We start from the raw sequence: 23,700 nt of genomic DNA, 5'->3' as shown, positions 1-23,700 counted from the left end.
TGTCCACTTATTCAAAAATGGTAGTAGGGATAGTCCAGGGAATTATAGACCAGTGAACCTTACGTCTGTGATGGGCAAGCTGTTGGAAAGGATTCTTAGAGATAGGATCTGTGGGCATTTAGAGAATCATGGACTGATTAGGGACAGCCAGCATGGCTTTGTGAAAGGCAGATCATGTCTCTCAAGCCTGATAGGATTCTTTGAAGTGGTGACCAGGAAGATTGATGAGGGTAGTGCAGTAGATGTGGTCTACATGGATTTTAGTAAGGCATTTGACAAGGTTCCATGTGGTAGGCTTCTTCAGAAGGTCAGCGGGCATGGGATCCAAGGAGGCTTGGCCGTGTGGATTCAGAATTGGCTTGCCTGTAGAAAGCAGAGGGTTGTGGTGGAGGGAGTGCATTCTTCAGATTAGAGGGCTGTGACTAGTGCTGTCCCACAAGGATCGGTTCTGGGACCTCTTGCTGCTTGTGATTTTTATTAATGACTTGGATGAGGGGGTAGAAGGGTGGGTTGGCAAGTTTGCAGACAACACAAAGGTTGGTGGTGTTGTGGATATTGTGGAGGATGGTCGAAGATTGCAGAGGGATATTGATAGGATGCAGAGCTGGGCTGAGAAGTGGCAGATAGAGTTCAATCCAGAGAAATGTGAGGTGGTACACTTTGGAAGGACTAACTCCAAGGCAGAGTACCAAGTTAATGGCAGGATTCTGGGTAGTGTGTAGGAGCAGAGGGATCTGGAGGTTCATATCCACAGATCCCTGAAAGTTGCCTCACAGGTGGATAGGGTAGTTAAGGTAGCTTATGGGAAGTTAGCATTCATAAGTCGTGGGATCAAGTTTAAGAGCTGCGAGGTTTTGATGCAGCTCTACAAAACTCTGGTTAGACCACACTTAGAGTACTGTGTCCTTTTCTGGTCGCCTCATCATAGGAAGGATGTGGAAGCGTTGGAAAGGGTGCAGAGGAGATTTACCAGGATGTTGCCTCTTAGAGAGTATGGATTATGAAGAGAGACTAAGGGAGCTAGGGCTTTACTCTTTGGAGAGAAGGAGGATGAGGGGAGACATGATAGAGGTGTACAAAATATTAAGAGGAATAGATAGAGTAGATAGCCAGCACCTCTTTCCCAGGTCACCCATTACTTTAAAGCCATGCCCTCTTGTATTAAAGCCAGTGCTCAATGCAAGAGTTCAAGGGAGATATCAGAGGAAGGTTTTTTACCCAGAGAGTCATTGGGGCATGGAATGCACTGCCTGGGGCAGTGGTGGAGGCAGGTACATTGGTCAATTTCAAGAGATTGCTCGTTAAGCATATGTAGGAATTTAAAATAGAGGTATATGTGGGAGGAAGGGGTTAGTTTGTCTTAGGCAAGGTTTAAAGGTCTGCACAGCATTGTGGGCTGAAGGGCCTGTATTGTGCTGTACTGTTCTCTGATTCTATGATAAAGATTACAGGGGGTGATATTCAGTATAAATAAACAATTTCCCGGGAGACACTTTAATTCATGCAGAGTCCATTACTTTCAGTTTGATGTGCATCCAGTTTTATTGTGAGTTATTTACAATTGTTATAAATTGCAACCTTTTGCAAATTGCACAAATTTGATTGACATTTTTGATGAGGTGACCGAGTGCACTGATGAGAGCAGGGTGGTGGTGGACATTATCTATGTGGATTTAGCAAGGCCTTTGATGAGGTTCCACATGGTAGGCTGATCCAGGAGGTTAGAATCCAGGGTGAGATAGCAAATTGGATACAAAATTGGCTTGGTGGTTAGAGGCAGGGGATGGTAGAAGATGATTGCTTTTCACATTGGAGACCTGTTACCAATGGTGTGTACAAGGACTGATGCTAGGTCATTTATTGTTCATTATGTATATTAGTGAATGTAGGTGGCATGATTAAGTTTGAAGATGTCAACAAACAATGGTATAGTGAACAGTGAAGAAGGTTGTCTAAACATTAGATCAACTAGGAAAGTGGGCAATGGAATGCCTGATGGAATTTAACTTGGGCAAGTGCAAAGTGATGCATTTTGGGAAGTTGAACCAGGGCAGGACATGCACAGTGACTTGAGGAGTGTTATTGAACAGCGAGACCTTGGGATACAAGCACATAGTTCCCTAAAAGTGACAATGTGGGTAGACAGAGTGGTGAAGGTGGTGTTAGGTATGCTTGCCTTCACCAGCCAAGGCATTGGGTATAGTAGTTGGGGTGTCATGTTATGTTTGTAAAAATAGTTGGTTAAGTTGCACTTAGAATATTGTATACAGTTCTGGTCACCACGGTATAAGGAGGATGTGATTAAACTAGAGAAGGTGCAGAAAAGATTCATAGGAATATTGCCTGGACTGAAGGGCTTAAATTATAAGGAGAGGTTGGATAGGCTGGGGCCAAAGGAACCTGAGGGATGACCTTATCAAGGTTTATAGAATTATAAGGGGCTTAGATAGGGTAAATGGTCACAATCTTTTTCCCAGTGTAGAGGAGTCTTAAAACTAGAGGGCATAGGTTTAAGATGAGAGGGGAAAGATTAAAAGGGGATCTGAGGGGCAGGTTTTTTCACACAGAGGGTGGTGGCTATTTAGAACGAGCTACCAGAGGAGGTGGTAGGTATGAGTACAATTACAATGTTGAAAAGACATTTGGACAGGTACATGGATAGGAAAAAATTAGAGGGATTTAGGCCAAGTGAAGGCAAATGGGATGAGCTTGGATAGGCATCATGGTCAGCCTGGACGAGTGAGGCCTAAGGGCCTGTTTTCTGTTCTGTAAAACTCTATAAATCTGAGGGTAATTAATGCACAAAGTTCATAAAATACAAAGGGGAAATGATATTTATGTTAAAGTGTATCACAGTAGCAAGTGACAAGGCCTATTTCCTGATAGGATTTTATCAGTAAGTTGGTGAAAACATTTAAAAATAGGTGCAAAAAGCCTTTTACATGCATGTTAAGCATGAAAAGGAGCATGAATAGCTCCAATTTCTGTGCAGCAGTTTTCAGGCTCTTTCTTCCTACATTGCACAGTGTTCAGAAAAAAATCCTTGTTATTCATATGTAACTTCATTGAGGTCTAGTTATGTTATATCTCATTTTTTTGGTGTCTTTCTTTTTCCCCTGGAAGTATTATTGGAGCTGTGCGTACTGGAGCGTACATGGTATATATCCTGACAACCAGTGGCTTGAAGCAATCCGTATGTGATCAAGGTTTCTACAATGGGCCGATCAGCAAATTCTGGGCGTATGCATTTGTACTGAGCAAAGCACCTGAGCTAGGTGAGTAAGGAAGAATATTTGTTTCTGCTGATTGGTGAAAATTTGTAGTTTGCAGAAATAATGAGGCTATGCCTCTGACATTAATCAAACATTGTTGTAATGTATGAAATGCATGCGTGTTTGTAATAGAATAATGAAAACAAAAGGGTGTGGTTCTTTGGTAAAAATTTAACTTAATGCCAGATTCTGGGTTAAAACCAGTGTAAGCAACAAATTGATTCCAGCATATCACTCATTACATTGTAGTAGCACATTCTAAAACCCTGCCTACAGCTCCTGCCGGTTAATCCTGTTTGGTTGCAGTCTCTTTCCATACTGGGAAACTTCTTTCTGCTTTGCCTCTCCATTACTCCTCGGAGAATTTTTAAATTGTAAAAAGTTGGCTGTGGCAACGTGAAATCTACTTAGAAAAAGTTTGCATTTCATTTCCTCATTTAGTTTTTTTGTGCTTTAATGTTATTGATGCAGATACATATATGTATTGTAAATTTTATTTATGTACGTGACACCACTGAAGAGGAACCTCAGGACAGGTGTACCCTTATTCCTGGATGGACCATCCACCAGCTGTTTTGGTACCTGAGATCTGCCTCTTTCTGTGGCACAGTTCTCACCTCGGGAATGGTAGTGTGGAGCATCAGGATGAACTATCACCCCAGGAACAATTTGCTGCTGCAACACTTCCAGATGGGATTAACTACTGGGTCACTTCATTATTTATCTACAGGCTTCTGCGCACATCTTGAGTATCCTTTACTTTCATTTCAGTCTTTTACCATATTCTAACGCTTTAGTCTAGACACTGGTACCTCGCAAGCACTGAGGACTTGTTCTCAGGAACAAGAACGTCATGGAATCAGTGCAAGAAGAGGTCATGATAGTATTCTATACAGAGAGAAGTGTTAATGACAGTACCGCATGGTGGGAATCTGGTGTGAACCACTGTCCCCGCCACTTCCCTCTGTTGGGAATTGCCTGTGACTATGCAAAGAGGCTGCCTGCCAGGGCTGATGCTGGGTGGGTTGTGGTGAGCAGTGTGACCACTCAGTGCTGAGACGTGGGGCTCAGCTGCATCGTGGCCAGCATGATGGCTGTGACCATTGCAGGGGACTGGTGGCATCTGCTTCATGTTTTTACAGACCACTCTGATCCCACCGTATCCCTTATCACCTCCTGTTGGATGTGATGGAAGCCACTGTCTTCTCGTATCTTGACTGTGCTGTTCTCCCCGGCACATTTAAGCTTCCAACAGAGGGAAATGAGAGAGACCATAAGATCCAGGCAGTTGGTGAACACATGGAGCAACCAATGCCAGTCCCCAGCACTGTGCTGGCCAGAGTGCAGCTCTGAGCCTCACACCTCTTGGTGGTGCAGGCACACTACTTGCCTTGTCCCACCCAACACAGCCCTCCGAGGTAGTGTGTCCACACTGAGTTGTGGGTGATCCTTGTGCTGTGGAAGCACCAGTATTCATTAGGAATCTGTGCCAGGTTTTTGGCACAACAATGCAGAGGGCAGGGATTCTCACCAAGTTCCTGACACACTGCCCAGCCCAACTAGATATCTTTTTAAAAATACACTCTCGATCTCTATTCTGCCAGTGCATGCAGTATTTACTAAACGGGACCCAAGGTTACTTTTCTGTCTACCATTTTTTTTATTCCAATAGCCCTTCTGATCCTTTCCATCCTGTCACCAGCCATATTGACTTCCAGTTTCTTTGATTCCTGAAGTAATGCATCCTTTGCCTTTGTATTTTCCTACAGCATTGTAAACTTCTTGAATAATATCAAGCTACTTTGTCTCTGTCTCTCCCCAAGTCTCTGCATTCCATAGAGGTTTCCATCCTGTTCTTTGCAAGCACCAACTCCAACTTTCTCTCCCATTGACCTTCCTGTCTGACATGCTTCCCTTCCCACCCAATCATATTACTGATTGTAACCCTTGGGACTTGACCAGTGGGTCGTAAGAGTTTTGTTGTCCACTAGTCAAAAGTCGAGTTTATTGTCATATGCACAGGCGCAATGAAAAACTTAGTTGCAGCAGCATCATAGGCACATCATATCAGATAAGCAGCATTCATAAGAAAAACATAAATTAGGCATAAGATATACACAATTTTTACAAGGAAGAACACAATTAGAACAAAAAAAGTCCATTGCATTGCAAAGTGATCAAACTGGTCATTGTTTTGCTATACTGAGGTAGTGATTAGGGTTGTGCCAGTTGGTTCAAGAACCAAATGGCTGAAAGGAAGTAGCTGTCCTTGAATCTGGTGGTGTAAGACTTAAGGCACCTGTAACTCCTGCCCAATGGTAACTGCGAGAAGATGGCATTGCCCGGATGATAGGGTTCTTTGATCTTCCTCAACTTTCCCTTGACCACCTCACCTTGCTTCACCATTTAATCATTGTTTATTGGCCATTCCATACACCCTTCTCCTTTCCTCCCAGCCCTACTAATTTTTTTCTGGAGATATCTTTCCTATGTCAGATCCTCCCTGGATGACAGCTTGTCTCTTTAGTTCAATCTGCATCTTAATATGCAATAACCTTCTGAATTTGCTCTTCCCTGCCCATACCATTCAACTCCTCACTTGCCTCAGCCCACCTATTGCTAAAATCATTACTATTGACTGTCCCAACAGTCTCCTACCCAGCCTCGTGCCTGGACCTTGGTGAATTGCAGCCCACTGTAGCTTTGTTACTTTTGCCCTACTCACCCATAACACATGTTCTTACAGACCTGTATTGGTTTCCATTGCTCCAGCTCCTAAAATCTAAAGTTGCGATCTTCCATCATGGCTTTTATATATGTTATTGATGCTCTATAAATAAAAAAATTTATAATTTCATGTCTGCCAGTCAGGGGTTGGATAGCAGAGTAATAATATTAAATAGAAAACTAAAATGCTGTAGATACCCTTTGGGTTAGGCATCATTTGTGAGGAGAGAAACGGATAATGTTTCAGGTCAATGACCTCTCATCAGAATCTGAAGCATCAATTGTTTCTCTCTCCATGGGTGCTGCATGACCTACTGAGTATCCCCAGCATTTTCTGCTTTTATTTCAGATTTCCAGCATATGCACAAAGGTTGTGTTACTAGACAAGTAACGCTAGGGCCTGGAATGATGAGCAGGGCACTTGAGTTCCAATTCCATAATGGCAACTGGGGAATTTTAAATTTGACTTGGTGCTTCTCTGTGTTAAACACCAAGATGGAAGGTGAATGGAGGACCTCGGTGTAAATCAGCAACAATGGCATGTGACTTATCCTGTAATTCTCCAGGTAGAAGGTCAATTGTGATTTTACTAAATGATGGAACACACTCAAAGAGCCTGTTCCTACTCCTGTTTTATATGTTCCAAGCAAAAGAAATAAAATTGCCTCTCAGAAGCAGAATAGGATGTTACACGTACATTGCTTTATGTTCCTCATAGAGTCATAGATTCACACAGCGCAGAAACAGTTGCTTTGGCCAACTGAGTCCATGCCAATGGGCCATGAGGCAGCAGCTCTACTCACTTTGCCACTGTGCTCTCCTTGTAAAAAGATTTCACAGTATCTTAAGATGCTTTACGATGTGGTCAACAGTGAGGAGGATAGTAACAGACTACAGAAGGAATTAACCTGACGGAATGGGCAGACAGATTACAGATGAAATTTAATGCAGGAAAAGGTTGGATTTTAGCAGAAAGGACAAAGAGAGACTTATTGGCACAGTCGTAAAGGGTGTGCAGGAACAGGGGACTTGGGTTTGTATGTGCATATGTCTTTGAAAGTGGCAGGAGATGTTGAGTGCACATTTAGTATACTATATGGGATAGTCTTCATAAATAGAGGGATAGACTACAAAAACGGTGAGGTTATGTTGAATCTTCATAAAGCAATAGTTCAACCACATCTAGAGTATCATATTGATTTCTGGTCCTAACACTTTGGGAAGGATACAATGCTGCCAGATGGGTACAGAAGAGTTTTACCAGAATAGTTCCAGGGTTGAGGGATTTCAGCTACAAGGTTAAGCTGGATTAGCTGGGGTTGTTTTTTGTTGCAACAAAGAAAGTTGATAGGTGATTTGATGGAGGTGTACAAGGTCATGATGAATCTGGATATGGTAAATATAGAGAAGCTGTTCTTGTTAATATATATTTCAGGGACTAAAAAGAAGATTTGAAGGGAAGAAGACACAGGATACAAGGAAAATCTTCACTATGCAGACTGATGTTCTGTAACACTGACTGTAAGGGGGGATGGAAATGGAGCCATTCAACAATTTCAAAAGAAAATTGGATAGGCAGTTAAGGGAAGATAATTTACAAAGTCACAGTTTTATGATGAATAAAGTCTTTTGGAATAAAAAAAGAAATTGAATGAGATTGTTGTATAAGATGGTGCATGGCATGTAATAATTCAATATAGTTTATACTAAATATGTTTAAACATTTCTCTCATAATTTCACTCCCAATATCTTTTGTCTTCCATTACTTTGCTCTCAATTTTATATATTACTTTCCTTGAGTGACAGCCTAACTTACCAGTTTAAGATTCTGATTAAAGTACAGAAGTTTTTTTTCAAAATGACTTCTGAAATTTAAAAAAAACATTAAAATTGGTCCTTTGAGGGGGATATTTGTATGATTGCACTCTTGAAGAAACAGAAACTTCAAAGCAAATGCATAATGCACATTTAGAGATCAGTTCATCAACTTGCTTCACACTTTAATTCTTGAACCAGTATTAGTGATTGATCAGAGATTACAATCTATTCAGAGTGAATGGAGAAGTTTATAGAACTCTTCTGTGAGAAACTTTTATCTCCTTAGAACTATTGTTATTTAAATATTTTATTTTTGAAACTGTCAATCTTTTCACAATGAAATTAGCTATATTTTTTACTAAAGTGTTTCTCTTTGTCTTTTTAGGAGACACAATTTTTATTATACTACGGAAACAGAAGCTCATCTTCCTGCACTGGTACCATCACATCACAGTCCTGCTTTACTCCTGGTACTCCTACAAAGACATGGTGGCTGGAGGAGGGTGGTTTATGACCATGAACTATGGCGTGCACGCTGTCATGTACTCCTATTACGCTTTGCGAGCTGCTGGCTTCCGAGTCTCACGCAAGTTTGCCATGTTCATCACTATGACGCAGATTACCCAGATGCTTTTGGGCTGCATTGTTAACTATTTGGTGTATGAGTGGATGCATCAGGGCCAGTGCCCATCTCACATGCACAACATTGTCTGGTCTTCCCTCATGTACCTCAGCTACTTTGTGCTGTTCTGCCAGTTTTTTCATGGGGCCTACCTGAGCAGCAGCACCAGAAAAGCACTGAAGGCCAACTAGATCTGAATGGCTAAAGGTTACAGCTCAGGGGATTAGTCATGTGGCACGGTGACATGTTTCGAGTGCTTCAAAATGACAGCCTGTACTCATTAAGTTGGTTTAACCCATTGAGCTTGCAATACCTCGTTGAGATCATCCTTAGAAGTTTCAAATATCATAGTGCAGAAAATACTCCTTAAGAAGGTCATGCTGTGTGATAGGTTGCACATTGAACTGTTATGTTTCAATATTGGTGCTTTGCAATCTGAATTTTTTTTTTAAAAAACTGTCAACTGAGGTATAAACACAGCTCAAAGGGTTAACTCAATTAGTCTTGAATCAGAAGGTTTTCTGAAGGCCAGCTAGAAGAACCAAAAGCTTCAAGAAAAGATTAATGATTTTAAAATCTTAATTTTATGCGTTAATCAAAATCAAATGGTTCTGCACTGAAAATTGCTAGCAACTTCTAGACCATAGTGTCCCTGCCCATTAAAATGTAATTTTCTGCCTTTAGAAATACCCACTTTTAAAAATGTGTATTTTTCAAGGGTATTGGTTGTATATCATATGGCCTTTTGAGAACTACTATTTGAACTGTAGAGTTATTCTGCCTAAGAGAAATGGGGGTTTAACCAAGGACAATAAGATACTGCATTTTAGAGGTGATCAAATATTCCTGCAAGTTAAAACATTTGTGTCAATGTAATTTTTCACATAGATTTCAATCCTGAAAGTTAACATTAGGCTTTATAATATTGGCAAACTGGAGAATATTTGTATGAAATTCTTTTGTCTTTTTAAACATGTTAACCTTGTATGTTATTTAAAAAAAGGACTAAAATGAGAGACAGAAATTTCATACAAAATACATTCACAGTTTCAGCTGTTTCATTTGTGCTAAAGTATTAATATTGCACAGTGCATTTTCATTGCACTTTTTAATTGCATATGCCAAATGTGTAAATCTGCAACATCCACCCACCAGTTGTCACTTGGCCTGTTAGGAAGGATTTAGGCTTCTTTCCTTAATTTCCAGTTTCTATGTTTCTTTTATATTTTAAGTCACTTAACAATCTTTGTGCACGTTGATTCTTTCTCAAACCACTCCAGGATCAGTTGAGTATTCAACTTCTGCCTAACTTGTATGGTTGTGTGGCTCTCTTTCCAACTGTTTCAGAAGCTCTGTCATCTTTCAGATTGATCTCTGTATTGTTTCAATGATATTCCGTTTCTTCTTCATTCTTGCTAGAGTTTAAACACTTCTGAAATTTAAGAGCAATGGTTATTTGTGTTGGCACAAATTAAGCTAAGCAGTTTGAACAATTGTAATTAAAAAAAAATAAAATGGTTAGTGGGGTGTCATATGCACACAGCAGAATGTGGGTTCTACAAAAGTATTTATATAAACATGTTATGGGGTACTTTTACAGATATTTTTACTTGTATTTTTTGATACTGTGGTCTTATTGATAAATGATTCATTGTAAATAAATTCTGAGGCACAGCAACCTTGAGGAACATTATTTAACCTACTAACTATAAGAGGTGATGATTTAAAAATAATTTGCCAAGTCACAACATTTTCAGATCAAGATACTCATTCCTAAACATGAGTTTCTTAAAAAACACTTTCTTTATGCTGTGATGGTTTTGGAAGGAGGAATTGAAACAGAGCTAAAACAATGTAACTTGCTACATGGAGGACACAAATTATTTAACACTGTGTATCCTTAATAATTCAAGTATGTTTAAGCACAGAACAAGTATCCTCTCAGCTAGAACTCTCTGTTTCCTAAATTGCAATGTGTGAACTGCTGATGCTGAAACAAACAATAAATATTTTTAAATGGGTGTCTAGTAGTTTGCTTCTTTTAATTAAAAGATTAATTAAATATCCCTTCAAGGTTACTAAAAAGTAAATTGTACTCTTATTGAATCTGCTGCTTCATTACAGATCAAAGATTTTTAAAATAATAATCTCTCTCAGGAGAAAAATAGCAGTATTTTAACCTGTATAAAATAAATTGTTGCCAATTAATTTGGAATATTTCTATACATTCCTGTCTCAGACAAATAAATAATTGATTTTTTTTGTTTGATTAAGTCAGATTTTAACCAATAGGTTATGGAACCATATATGTAGGAATAATTGCTAGGGTCCAGATAGTATTACCATTTTGCCCTCTTTTGATAATCGAGAATCACCCAGGAATCCTCTCTACTAGTTATTATTTATTCAAAGTTCAGGAACTACATGAGTGCCTTGAATTTTCTCTGTATTTGCACTTTGGCACTGCACAAACCTGGGTACAAACCATTTATGTGGCTTAAATGATCAAAACTTTTGGCACAAATTATGCGCAATGTGTCCAAATTTCTTCAGTCTTTCACAGCAGGCTATTGATCACTTTGCCAAATGCACTCTCTATAACTGGCCCTGTGTTGTTTACAGAATGTCAGATAAGTTTCCTCCAATTGTGATTGCTCAGGTTTCTTCAAACTACATTTTTGAGCACACTGGGAATGGATCAATTTTCTGGTGATCTTTACAAATTTTTTTGACTCTTCAAGCCAAAAATGGATCCTCACTGAGACGTATAGTTTAAATTTAATGCAATCTGATGGTTTATGCTATGCTTCCCTTTTTGCAGGTTCTCAAACTTATGCATCATGTGCATGAATGTTGATTGAATGCATTAATATTTAAAGTTGAAATATGTATTTGGTGACTATAGCCCCTTCCTAGGGTTTGATAGTTTACAGTGATTCACTGTCTGCCCCTCACCACCTTCCCCCCCCCCCCCCCCCGCCCCCAACAACAGGAAACTTAGCAGAGAATATGATCATGACAGTGGCAGAAAAGTCACCTTTTTGGCCCATCCTACAGGTTGCACCCATGGAGAAATTCCAGGCCTGGATGAGAACAAATGCAGGCTTAGCCAATGTGCATTCACTCAAAAGTCATTGAATGAAATCTACACTGTTCCAGTCTAACTGTATCCAGCTAATAAGCAATAACTCTAGGAGATGAGGACAAATATCATTGAAGGAAAGAAAAAGAATAAGTAATGAGAATAGTTGGGTGAAAAAATAAATAAGTCAAAACACTAAGCATTGATAGAAAATTGACTGGAAATTTAGAGTGGGTTGTAGTTGGTGTGCTTCTGGATTTGCTTCTAGTTTGTACTATTTTTAGATTAATGAGGTTCATTTAAAATAAATTCCAATTGTCTTTGTCTTTTGGAATTTAACTTTAATATTTTAGATGGCATGCTATGAAAGATAACAGTACAATATTGACACAATGCATATCCAGGATCCATTGAATAATTAAGTGAACATTTCTCTATCACCTCTATCACTAAGATGTTGTGTCCCCAAAATTAACAGCAAACCACTGAAGTACATACACCTTGCACGGGGATTATACACTAAGGGCACAGTGTCATGAGAGTATTAATTTACTCAATGCATACAATATAGTACATCTCAAAGGTCAGGTATTTTCCATCTTTAAGGTGAAAACTAAAGTGGGTATATATAAAGGCAAGTGAAATGAACAAATTATCTGCTATACTTTAAATATGAAACTTGAAATTATAATTAAAACAAACTACACCGATTGCTTCTCTCGCCATCTCCAGATTTCTCCGTGCATTTCTGTCTTCATTCCTTTTTGATAAACATGTCTAAGGCTCTTTATTAACATTTTCATTCTGGAAGAATTGTGAGATACTTGCAAAACTACTTATCTAATTTATTCAACCAAGGGCAAAATACACATCTTTAATAGACATTTTATAGCAGATAATATTTTGAAAAGGTCTTGTAATAGACAGTTAGAGCTGCAGGGAATACAAAGGTGGCTTCCTACAAGAATCCGCTTGCAGTGCTATTTCAGAAATGTCTTTTCAACTGCACTCGAAATAAACTGTGGAGCCAAAACTAGCAATGGCATTTTATCCCAAGAGTAAAGGGGGAATGCTTCCCTTCCTTTTCATTTTTTTTTACTGAAATAACAGATAGAATATCCTGTTGAAATGGAAACACATTTATTACTGGATGCAAGCAAATCTTCTGACAATTGAAAAATTGTGCTAGATCCAAACAAATGGGACATCACTTGCATTTTGTTTTAGTAAATATGAGCAATTTTAAGACTTCTGCAGTGTCTTGTTAGTTTAAATGTTACAGCTCAAAACCTGTTGACCTCATATTTCCTTTTGTCATTTAATTGCTTAGTAATTGGATTTATGCATTTGATATGGAAAACAAGATTGTAAATAGCAATGGAGAAGAATGATCACTCTCACTCGTGTTTTCACTTCCATGTTTTTGGATTTGTTTTCCTTCTTAAATCCCTGTCCTTTAATGATCCATGTCAGTAAATTAATCTCCTAATCTGGAGTTGTTTTATTTTGATTAAAGGATCATACAAAGCCTTTTACGTTTGGATTGGCAGCTGAATTTTGGCATTATTTTTGTTTGCTGTGTGTGGGGGTGGGGGGGGGGCGTGGCGGTCAAACAGCAGGAAACAGACCTCAACAAAGGGGTATATGACCACATAAGAATAGAACTTCTCACTGTAGTTGTGCAATCATACATATCTAACATTACTTTTGAAAGTTATGAGCTTAAGCTTATTATTGTGCAATTGTGCCTGCAGTTTATAATTCGTCTAGGGGACTTCTTCCGTGTTGGTCTGATCATGGGCAATGTAGAGATTTGTCGTTGAACTTAATCGTATTTAAGATGCATTCTGTTTCTTGGTGAAATTGAGTGTTGTTTTTCGTAGTTCTGTGTAGATGTAGGTCTGTGTGTAACAAGTCACAACAATGATATATTTAACACTATCTGACATTACCAGTGATATTTCACTGTACTTCAATCTTTATACTGTATTTTTTTTAGTATTCTCACTGATTTCCTGGGGCAATAGAAATCAATGGCAATATTGGCTGAATCTATTGAACCTGTTGAAATAGTACAAATAGATACCATATCAATTTACAATGAAATGAATATTTGTGTTAGTACAGATTGCATTCATGGGCAGATGGTAGCAAAGGTATAGTGGACACACAACAGGTATAAAATGCCTGTATTAAAAGCTAACAGTCTTTTTCGATAGTTGCCATTTTATTGTTGGCCTCGGCAGTACCTAGTTCTGCAGCAGTCATTTTTGAAAGAAAAATTATTTTTGGATTTCATTAACCAATCTAATTCACTATTATTTAACTCAATGCTTTACCAATGGCAAAGATCAAATATAAATAATCTGTTTAAAATTAACCTAATGATTGTAAGAGGGCATCGTAGTTAGTGAATACCCAGATATATAAAGTCATAGAGAGAGACGGCATAAAAACTGGCCCTTCAGCCCACCAAGTCCAAGCTGACCATCATTTTAATCCTATCCTGACCCTTTTTATTCTCCCCCACACTCCCAACAGCTACCCCAGATTCTACCACTTACCTGCACATTAGCGACGATTTGCAGTGGGCCAATTAACCTACCAACCCACATATTTTTGGGATGTGGGAGGTAACCGGAGCACCCAGGGGAAACCAATGTGGGCACAAGGAGAATCTACAAACTCCAAACTGAGCCAACTCCAATAAGGTCGGGATTGAACCTAGGTTACGAGCTATAGGGCAGCAACTCCACTAGTTGTGCCACTGTGCTGCTCCGCTATCTACACCGCTATATATTGATGTTTGCTGCCCTAATTTTTTCCAGATGTATCTTGATTCTTATCCATTAATTCTTTTGATTTAATACTCAATCATAATGATTTGTATTTCTATCATTTCAGTGATGGATATCATTCATAGGTTGTACTAAAACGTTCACACAAATGAAATCTACAAAGCCCAGTGAATTCCAAATTGTATTTCATTTGTGCATTGCCTATCTAAATGAATAAGAAATAAAACTCAAAGAACCTAAGAACGTCCATCAAAGTAAAGAAAAAAACAGAGCATTTTGAAGAAATGCTCAAAGTTAGGAATCAGATAAAGATTCTGTATTGAAGGAGAGCTATGCTCTGTATCTGACAAATTTTGCTGCTGTTATACTGCAATGAAAAGTATTTCTTGGAGCAGTATTAGTTTACACAAGAACGAGGATGCTGCTGTGAAATCCAGCTTTCCAAGCACGCATCAGGAATTTTGAGTAATCATTAGAACAGCTGATATTCAGTAATTATAGACAGCAGTTTTCCTTATTGATTCAGTTTTCCCTCTTGTAAGTGTTTAAAGGCTTCATTTATAACTTCAATGTCATTGTGATGTTTGTTTTCTTTTAAAATTCTGCATTTGAAATTCTATAATTGACCAATATTTCTAAGGTTACATCTAGTGATCCCATACAATATTACATTTTGGAAACCTTGATAATTTTTGATTAGTAAATTGTAGCACAATGTATAGAACATCAGGGTACCCCTTGAAGGATGTTCATTGTGTGTAAACAATCACTCTATAGGTCTTTCTGAAATGGGAAACACAAAAATTGGATGTGTACATGTATTTACACTGTATGAAAGCACTTGAAAATAGTTACTGCTGGTATGAATTTATAATTACTACAACAGGAGCTTTGTTCCATAAATCGCACTGAACTATAGAGAAAAGGGCTGCGCTAACTTGCATACCAGAAGAAAATCCATTAACGGCAATTAATAAATAAACTTGCTTTGACTGTAAATAAGTTTGTCATTTCCTGTGTTTCCTTATTTTGAAGATGATTTATGATGTAAAGCTAGCTTACAAGCAAATGGCTTCTACATTTTCCTGTACAAAGATTAATTATTGTGTATGTGTTAATAAAATAAATATATTCTCGTTTGTTCTATGTATGGTATGTATGATGCTTTTACAAAGCAAGTGCTCTGAAGGACCCTGAAAACATCCCTTATATCATTTCTTCCTGGTGGGAGCAATCTTCAGCCAGGGCACTAGGATTCTGGGTGCCCAGTCAGAGGCAGTGTTCCCTTTTCAAGGGGATTTGTAGATTTTACCACAGTGTTGCACATTTCCAAAAGTTATAAAATAGTTTGCTTGCAATTCACTCTTTTCAGAAAATATCTTTTTTTATATTAATTATCAATCTTTCAACCCAATTTTTAAATTGTGCCTTAATAATGGTAGTGAACTGGAAGCATTAGGTGATTTGAGATCTGGTGTAAATTGTTCCTTTGGCTTTTTTCTCCACCAGCAGCTTCATTGTCACTGGTGGATTCCTCCAATGAGACAAGACCACAGTGTTTCAGGAAAGGAAAAAGGTCCTTTTGGTGTGACATCAGGCTGGACTTCATCACAGTAATGCATGTTGTAGATAATGATGCACATACTCTGGCAGACAACCTCCATTTCTTAAAGAGAATGTTGATAAATTACTATTTGTGAACACTTGCCTGATTGTAGTGCTTACTAATTATTTGGAAGGACTTCAATCACTGGGTCATCTTACCACCCGAATCATAAATGGCAGCAGGGAACTGTCTTCAAGTACTAAGTTGTCAATGACAGCAAAGTCATGCACAGTCAGTGATAGTACCAAGTTCACTGAGGCCTCAAAGCTATTTCCACATAGATTCGGGGTGCTGTATTGCTGTTCTGTGGAGCAATGTGGTAGAGCAGCAAACAGAGTTACCCTTCTCATTCAGCATTATCTCCATTTCAGAAGCCTTGAAGTATGAAGGTCTGTTATTGGGCTGCTTTGTTATTTAATGGCAATTAAGGGTTTATACATGGATTGATAGCATAATAATTATGCTGCCAACCAGTAATCCAGAGACTAATAATCTAATGGTTCAAACCCCTCCATGACATCTGGGGAATTTAACTTCTTAATTAAATCTGGATAAAAATAAGTCAATTAAAAGGCTAGCATCACTAATGGTGAACCTAAAGCAGTTGGAATTTGTAAAAACCTATCTGGTTAAAAATGCTCTTTAGGGAAGAGCAATTTTATCAAACATGAATTGTTTATCAACATAAATGGCCAAGAAACCCACTCCATTGTACCAAGCTGCTATAATAAAATTAGAGGGGTTATCCTGCTACCAAGGCACAGGATTCTGCAAATGTTCCCCCATCTAGTCAACTTTGCATTGTCCACTGCACTAAAATCTGAAGTGTCCCAATGTCAGGAGAGCCATCTCACAGACCAATTAAGAAGCAGCCTGACCTGACAAATACTCAGAATTGTGTCTTACACTCAGTGTCCCAGAATCCCACATCACCATAGACAGAGACACCTGGTTACATTGTCACACTTGGGACAGATCCACCAGAGATCCTGGCACAGTGGTATACCATTGGAACAAGTGGCCCTGTGGCTCCTCAGTGTTGAATCCAGACACTGCTGAATATTGTGAAATGAAGTCTCAAGCCAGCTGAAGGTCCTTATTATTACTGCTGCCCTTGAACAACAAGACGTATTTAGGGCAGCAATGTCACAGAATGTTAACAGGTGGGGTCAGGGGAGGTGAGATGCTCAGTAGTGCCCCAACTAAGGGATCCTACAATTAGTAGATTAGATTGAAGTTATGCATACCTGTCTTATGCAGTCAGGGATGATGGTGAATGATTAAAGGAGAGGACTCTGTGAACATCACCAACTGCAACCTCAAAACAAGCTGAATACAACAGAGGAACTTACAGCATTTGCAACTATCTTCAGCTAGAACAGCAGCTCTGTCTCCCTTCATCATATTACCATACTGAAATGGAAATCTGTTGCCATTCCTTCATTTTCATTCAGTCTAAATGATGGAACTTCCTCCCTAATAACCGAGTGGTTTCATCGTTACTTCACAGACTATGGTGATTCATAGATTTGCTCTTCACTATCTTCTCAAAGGCATTTAGGGCAGGCATTAAATGTTGACTTTCCCAATGGCCTGCACCCCATGAAATGAAATAAAAGTTAAACCATTCAGGTTGTCATTCCCGCAATCCTCATTCTTCAGGTGTGGCAAAGACTAATGTGTAAGGAACAAAAGAAATAGGTTTACCCTATTTTTAAACTCTTAATAAATTATTTGGTAAACATGAATGCTAACTTTCCGTGTTTCATGTCTATCTTTATGTAAAGCAGCATTCTGCAGCCTCTCTCCACTTAAAAAGAGTCTGCATTTCAATTCTTCCAACCAAAGTGGATATGGATACATTATGATCTGTCAGCCAAATTTTTGTCCACTCATTTAACCTGCCCTTATCCCTTTGCTGACTTGTTGTGTGTCTTCCTACTTATCTTTGTATCATCAGCAAACTTGGCTGTGATTCTTTCAGCCCTTTCACCTAAGTTCCGCAGCGCTAGTTGCAGGTTGTTAATCTGAAAATGACCCATTTACCCTGATTCCTGTTAGTTAGCCAGTTCTCCATCCAAGATAATCCCTGTCCCTGCCCCACCCCCACCCCCAGCCCCAAACTCACCAATGCCACGAGCCTTTACTTTGTGCACTAATTTTTCATGCAGCACCTTCTAGAAATCCAAATACACTTTGTCTACAAGTTTCCCTCTATCTACCCTGCTTGTAACATCCTCAAAGAACTCTATGAAATTGTATAAACACTAGTTCATAGAACTATATTGACTCTACTTGATTCTATTCTGATATTCTGATTTTCTTTAAGTCCTGCTGCAACTACTTTAATGGATTGCAGCATTTCCCCATGACAGATATTAGGCTAACAATCCTATAGTTTCCTACTTTCTGTATCCCTTTTGGATAGGGGCATGCCATTTTTGATTTTGCAAACTACAAAGGATCTTTCTGGATTCTAGGAAAGCTTGGAAGATCACAACCAATCCATCCATTATCTCTGCAACCACTTCTTTCAAGATCCTAGAATGCAGACCATCAGGTCTTGGGACATGTTTACCTGCAGTCCCATAAGTTAGTACCTTTTCTCTATTCATTATTGTTTTAATTTCCTCTCTTTCTATAGCCCCCTGACTTTCCATGTACTTGGCAAGCTTTTACTATCTTCTACTGCATTTCACACTGGCTTTCAAACTTTATGCTATGGATATTTTAATCATGCTATTGTCTTGTCTCTTTAATTATCTTTTCCCCTTACTAGTATCCAGGGTAGATGAGGAGTGAATGTTTCCATGCTGGGAGACTCTAAGTACAAGATATTTACAAATGAATTGAATTGGAAAATAAGAATAAATTTCTTTATTCCTCTTGGAATCTGTAACATGCTACTAACAGGAAGTGATTGACACAAATGGCTTAAATTCTTCAAAAGTTATTTAAGGTAACTACATAAGAGGAAAAGGGAATGGAAAGGTACTCTGGAAGATTAAGGCAAAACCGATGGAATAGGATTAAACTCATGCCTTATAAACACCAGTACAGACTGATTGGGCAGAAAAGTCTGTTTTTATGCCATATGTTCTATTTACTGGTTGAAACTCAATTCACAGCACATTTTCCTCTGTCAGAATGTTGTGGGCTAAAATCCATCTTGGACCTGAACACAAAATCTCGATTGACAATCCAATGTTGTGCTGAGGGAACACTGCTCTATTGAAAATGCCAACATTTGGATGAAATGATAAACTGAGGCCCCCTCTGCCCTCTAAAATGCCGTGATAATCCAATAATCTGCTGCCCGATTGCTTAGATATCTGGTTTTCCTGATTCCCGTGCTCCCTCTGACACACCAGGGACCCAATTCTTGCTCCCCCTCTAATACACTGGGGCCTCAGTTCACACACTGCCTTTAAACTCACCAGGGCACCATTTCCAGTGCTTCCCCTTATACACCAAGGCCCAGGTTCCTGCATTCCCTTTATACTCACTGGGGCCCTAGTTCCCATCCTCTCTGACACACCAGAGCCACGGTTCCCAAGGTCCCTCTAACACTCTCAGGCTCTGGTTCCCATACTTTCTTTAAACTCACTGGGGCCATCGTACCTGCACTTCCTTCAGTCTTACCAGGTTCATTGGAAAATTTATTACACCACTGCACTGTGTAACATATTAAGGAAGTGAATTGAAAGAGTGTTAGAGTATTGACTGGAATAACTTCCAATAGTTCGGAAACTCTGCTAGCCCAGTACCACCAGATTATTGGAGTTTTACTGTAGTAGGAAAAGGTGTAACTGGACTATTGTGAGGAGAAGAAATGGAGCTATTCTCAATGACCTGACAAATATGTATTAAATAATAAAAATTGATTTAATGTGTTTTTAAAATTATTTAAATATTTTTTATTAAAATTAATTAATCTAATTCAATGTTTTATAAATGGTTGAAACTAGTTAGCACTGACTGTGACCGTGTCTGCATTGCTTAAAGGGGAGATGCAAGTTGCCATCCCTGCTGGAAGGAATCATTTGCTCTGGATGAATTAACAGGCAATGGCAGAAGGTGGGTATCATGATTTTCTGACACAGTTCTGGCGGTCTTGGTGGGTGAACCAGAAGGAAGGAGAAGGTTCTGAACTGGCAATGGGTAGAAGTCACTGACTAAGCCAACACTACATGCGAAGTGTGCAAGATGTCATTGCAGTGGTAAAAACAAGTGGTCAAAGTCAATGAACAAATCAACAAATCCCATCCCCAACTATTGAGCCACTGACTTCATTCACTCCTCACTGCTATGTACCCTCATCACTCACTGAACAATAATCTCTATTCTTTAGGGCTCCTACTTACACTTACGTATATGCTCCATACAACTCCCACCTAACATTGTTCAACGTTCATAGCTTAAACACACTCAGCTATTGCAACAAACTCCCAAAGAGTCACACAATTTCACCATCAGCAGTAGACATAGAAAAAAAGGAGCACATGTTCCTCTGCCACTTGTCTGCTGGCAATTGTGTACCACCTTACCCTGTGAGAAAGAAGCAAACTGGATAAACCAATGTCCAACCACTCAATAGCCTGGGAAGAGAGTGCTTGCCATCATTGAAGAGGCCAGAGGAAGTGCGGCCTTCACTGAAGATGTTCGTGTCTTCCTTTCTAATCCTCCTCACACCTCATTCCCCCCTCATCATACAACTTTTTCTAATTTATAAGCTCCAACCTCTCACTTACCCCTCCACTCACTATAACCTGATACGCCAGTGCCTGACTGCTGAGGAGCAAGGGACCAAATCCTTCAATGGCTGAAAATGTATGCCAGCAAATTGTGACCAAATATTGGAAACAGCTTCTTCCCCTCTGCCATCAGATTTCTGAATGGTCCATGAACACTACCCTGTTGTTCCTTTCTTTTGCACTATTTATTTATTTTTGTAACTAATAGTAATTTTACATCTTTGCACTGTACTGCTGCCTCAAAACAACAAATTTCACATCATGTGCTAATAAATCTGATTCTGATAATTAGCATCTATAATGGTAAATAAATGATACTCTGTGGCTCCTTTCTGCAGCCATTATTTCAAAGACTAAGTTATAGCCTGCAAAGCATTCCACAATGTCCTAAAGTTGCGAAAGATATAGAATAATTGTAAGCCCTCCCTTTTTAACATACACCTCATCCATCAATATCGCTGTTGGGGAAATAAAATACTGCAGAGGGTAGAAATCAGAAATAAAGCTAAAAATATTCAAATGGTCAGGTTAAGGACATCAGATTAATGTTTCAACCTGTTTATCTTTTATCAGAACTTGGTTACTAAAGAATCTGGCAAGGTGTCAGGAATGCGATGTTATGCCAGTTGTGATAAATACTGAAACTATATGTGCTAAATGTCCCTCCCCACCTCCCTGCAACCGTAAACTAACCTGTTTTCCCTCAGTTCTGATGAAGGATCTTTGACCTAACATGTTAACTCTGTCTCTCTTTGCACAGATGCTGCCTGACCTCATATAGTCATAGAGTCATACAGAGATACAGCACAGAAATAGGCCGGAATCTGTGCCATGCATCAACCACCCATTTACATTAGTCCTACATTAATTCCTTCTTTTTATTATCCCCACATTGTCATCAACTTCCCCAGATTCTACCACTCACCAACACACTAAGGGCTATTTATATTGGCCAATTAAACAACCAACCCACACATCCTCAGCATTTTCTGCTTTCATGCCACAGGCTTGATTGTTATTTTATTCCAACACATCAAATATACCCACAATATCTTCCTGTCCAAGGTCTGGAAATGACAATATGTAAAACTTGATCTTATGTGTGAGTAAATAATTCAACCTGTCACCAATATGGTTAGGAGAAGTTGCTTTTATTTGTCTGCATAAAATGAATACAAATTTAATGCAATAACTGTCAACACTAAAACAGATGTTAGACCATATTACTCATTCTAAAATTGGGTAGAATATGTGCAACAACAATGTTCATCAGGATCATGTTCTGTTGGCAAGGCTTGCCTTTTTCCCATGAGATTTTTAAGGAGAGTTTAAGTTTCATTTGGCAATGGATCTTTCCCTGAAGTTAAGCTCTAAATGGCATTATTGCTCCTCCCAAAAGCCTCAATTATGAAAAGTTGTGAATTTACCATAAACTTAGATTAGGCTTTCATCCTGAGATAAAACAATAATGTTAAACATGTTTATCCCAGCAGATTAAGACTTTAAATCTTTTGTCAATAAATTTGTTCACACTTGGCCTGAAAATATGAATTTCCCTGCAGCTGCCTTCTATCTATGAAAACATTTCTTTTCCTGGCATTTGCTAAGTAGCAGATGTATTCATACAGCTTATGGTTTGAATGTCTCAGCATTTTAAACTTAGCCTCTTTGTCTCAGCCTTTCTTCCCAACTATCCTCTTGCCACTTGATGGGGTTACAAAATTTTATGCTGGAACCATATTTTTACAAACATTCCTCCTTCAGACTTTTAAAGCTGTTTATAATCATATAAATTTTACACGAATTTCCAATTTTCAGTGTAAGTGTAACTAACCATCAAGTTTCTTGCAGAGAGGGGAAAGATATACCAAGGAGGAATAAGAATGAAAGCATATTTCCAATCTGCTTTGCTGTTTAATATGCCTAATTGGTAAGGATGATAAAATAAATTGGGAACCTTTTCACTAGTAACTAATACTGCAGCTTTTGAATATCAAAATGCAAAGTAGCAGTGGAGGCCATAACTAAAATCAACTCTTCATGGGGGAGGAAATTAGTAAACCATCAGCTGCTCTCAGTTTGACATATTCATGAGCTGAAACAAATTAGAAGGAAGCTTGAGACCAAATAATTGTTGGAAAGGAGTGCCAGGGGTCTTCAGGCATCTGAGGGGAACTTTAGAAATGATTCTTAATGCAGAAATCTGACTAAGCAGATGGCAGCACACGTATAATACATATTATCCATGCTTGGTTACACCTAAGGCAAAGCAGAATTCCAAATTAAGCCTTCAGTTGTCTGTTGAGGGTGAGGATAAATAACAGATGACATGTGCTCCAAATTCTAAATATAGAAGAAAATGTTTAGGAAGATTAACCTTCCACATATTAATTCAGATCTTCTTTGACAATTGCAAGAATTTTTGTCTCCCCTACTTAGACAAAGATAAATAAAGCAAATGGCAAGTCAGAATGGAAAATGTGCATTGCACAGATTGTACTGCAGGCCATCTGGGACCAAAAGGCACAATCAGCAACCTTTAATATTTGCATGCAATTTTATATCTTGACCACTAGTGGGGATTGTTTATTGGCATTATCTTATTTCATCCTAAATTTATACTAATGTAAATTCTACATTTGTATTATAGTCAATAACTTTACATTGTATTATACTTTTTAAATGCTCACTACCAAATGCCTTGTAGGTGGTGACTGTTAGCGAAATAAATCCCAATGTCGCATTTGGCTATTCTTCCATTGTTTGCAATATGCAGTGTGAATATACACACTTATATTTGGAACAGTATCACTGAACTATTTAAGAAACCTCTTATGTCGAAATAATGAGAGAAAGCTATGGCAAAATTTTGCTATCACTTTACTGAAAGGTCAAATAAATTATTCAAGTTGCTTTTGAAAAGAATGACTTAGAGAGTCCATGGAGATTCTGTTGATCTCCAATTATCTTCTAAGAACAGTAGTTTATTCTTGGTGGGCCTTGTAATTAGTTGTCATTAT

The 23,700-nt window shown here is 38.6% G+C and overlaps 1 protein-coding gene across 1 annotated transcript in view; it reads left to right on the top strand.

Moving 5' to 3' along the window:
- The window catches only part of elovl6 (ELOVL fatty acid elongase 6), a 78,782-nt gene extending 63,319 nt beyond the window's left edge, over nucleotides 1-15,463 (top strand). Inside the window, exons 3-4 of the mRNA XM_052045084.1 lie at nucleotides 3,124-3,275; nucleotides 8,204-15,463. Coding sequence (XP_051901044.1) covers nucleotides 3,124-3,275; nucleotides 8,204-8,631 — 580 coding nt within the window. The 3' untranslated portion in view covers nucleotides 8,632-15,463. The remainder of the gene's footprint in view (nucleotides 1-3,123; nucleotides 3,276-8,203) is intronic.
- The last annotated feature ends 8,237 nt before the right edge of the window (nucleotides 15,464-23,700 follow it).

Source organism: Pristis pectinata, chromosome 2 (assembly GCF_009764475.1).
Source record: "Pristis pectinata isolate sPriPec2 chromosome 2, sPriPec2.1.pri, whole genome shotgun sequence".
NCBI classification, from domain to species: domain Eukaryota; kingdom Metazoa; phylum Chordata; class Chondrichthyes; order Rhinopristiformes; family Pristidae; genus Pristis; species Pristis pectinata.
The sequence above is the reverse complement of the archived record's forward strand: the minus strand, read 5'-3'. Positions and strand labels throughout refer to the sequence as shown.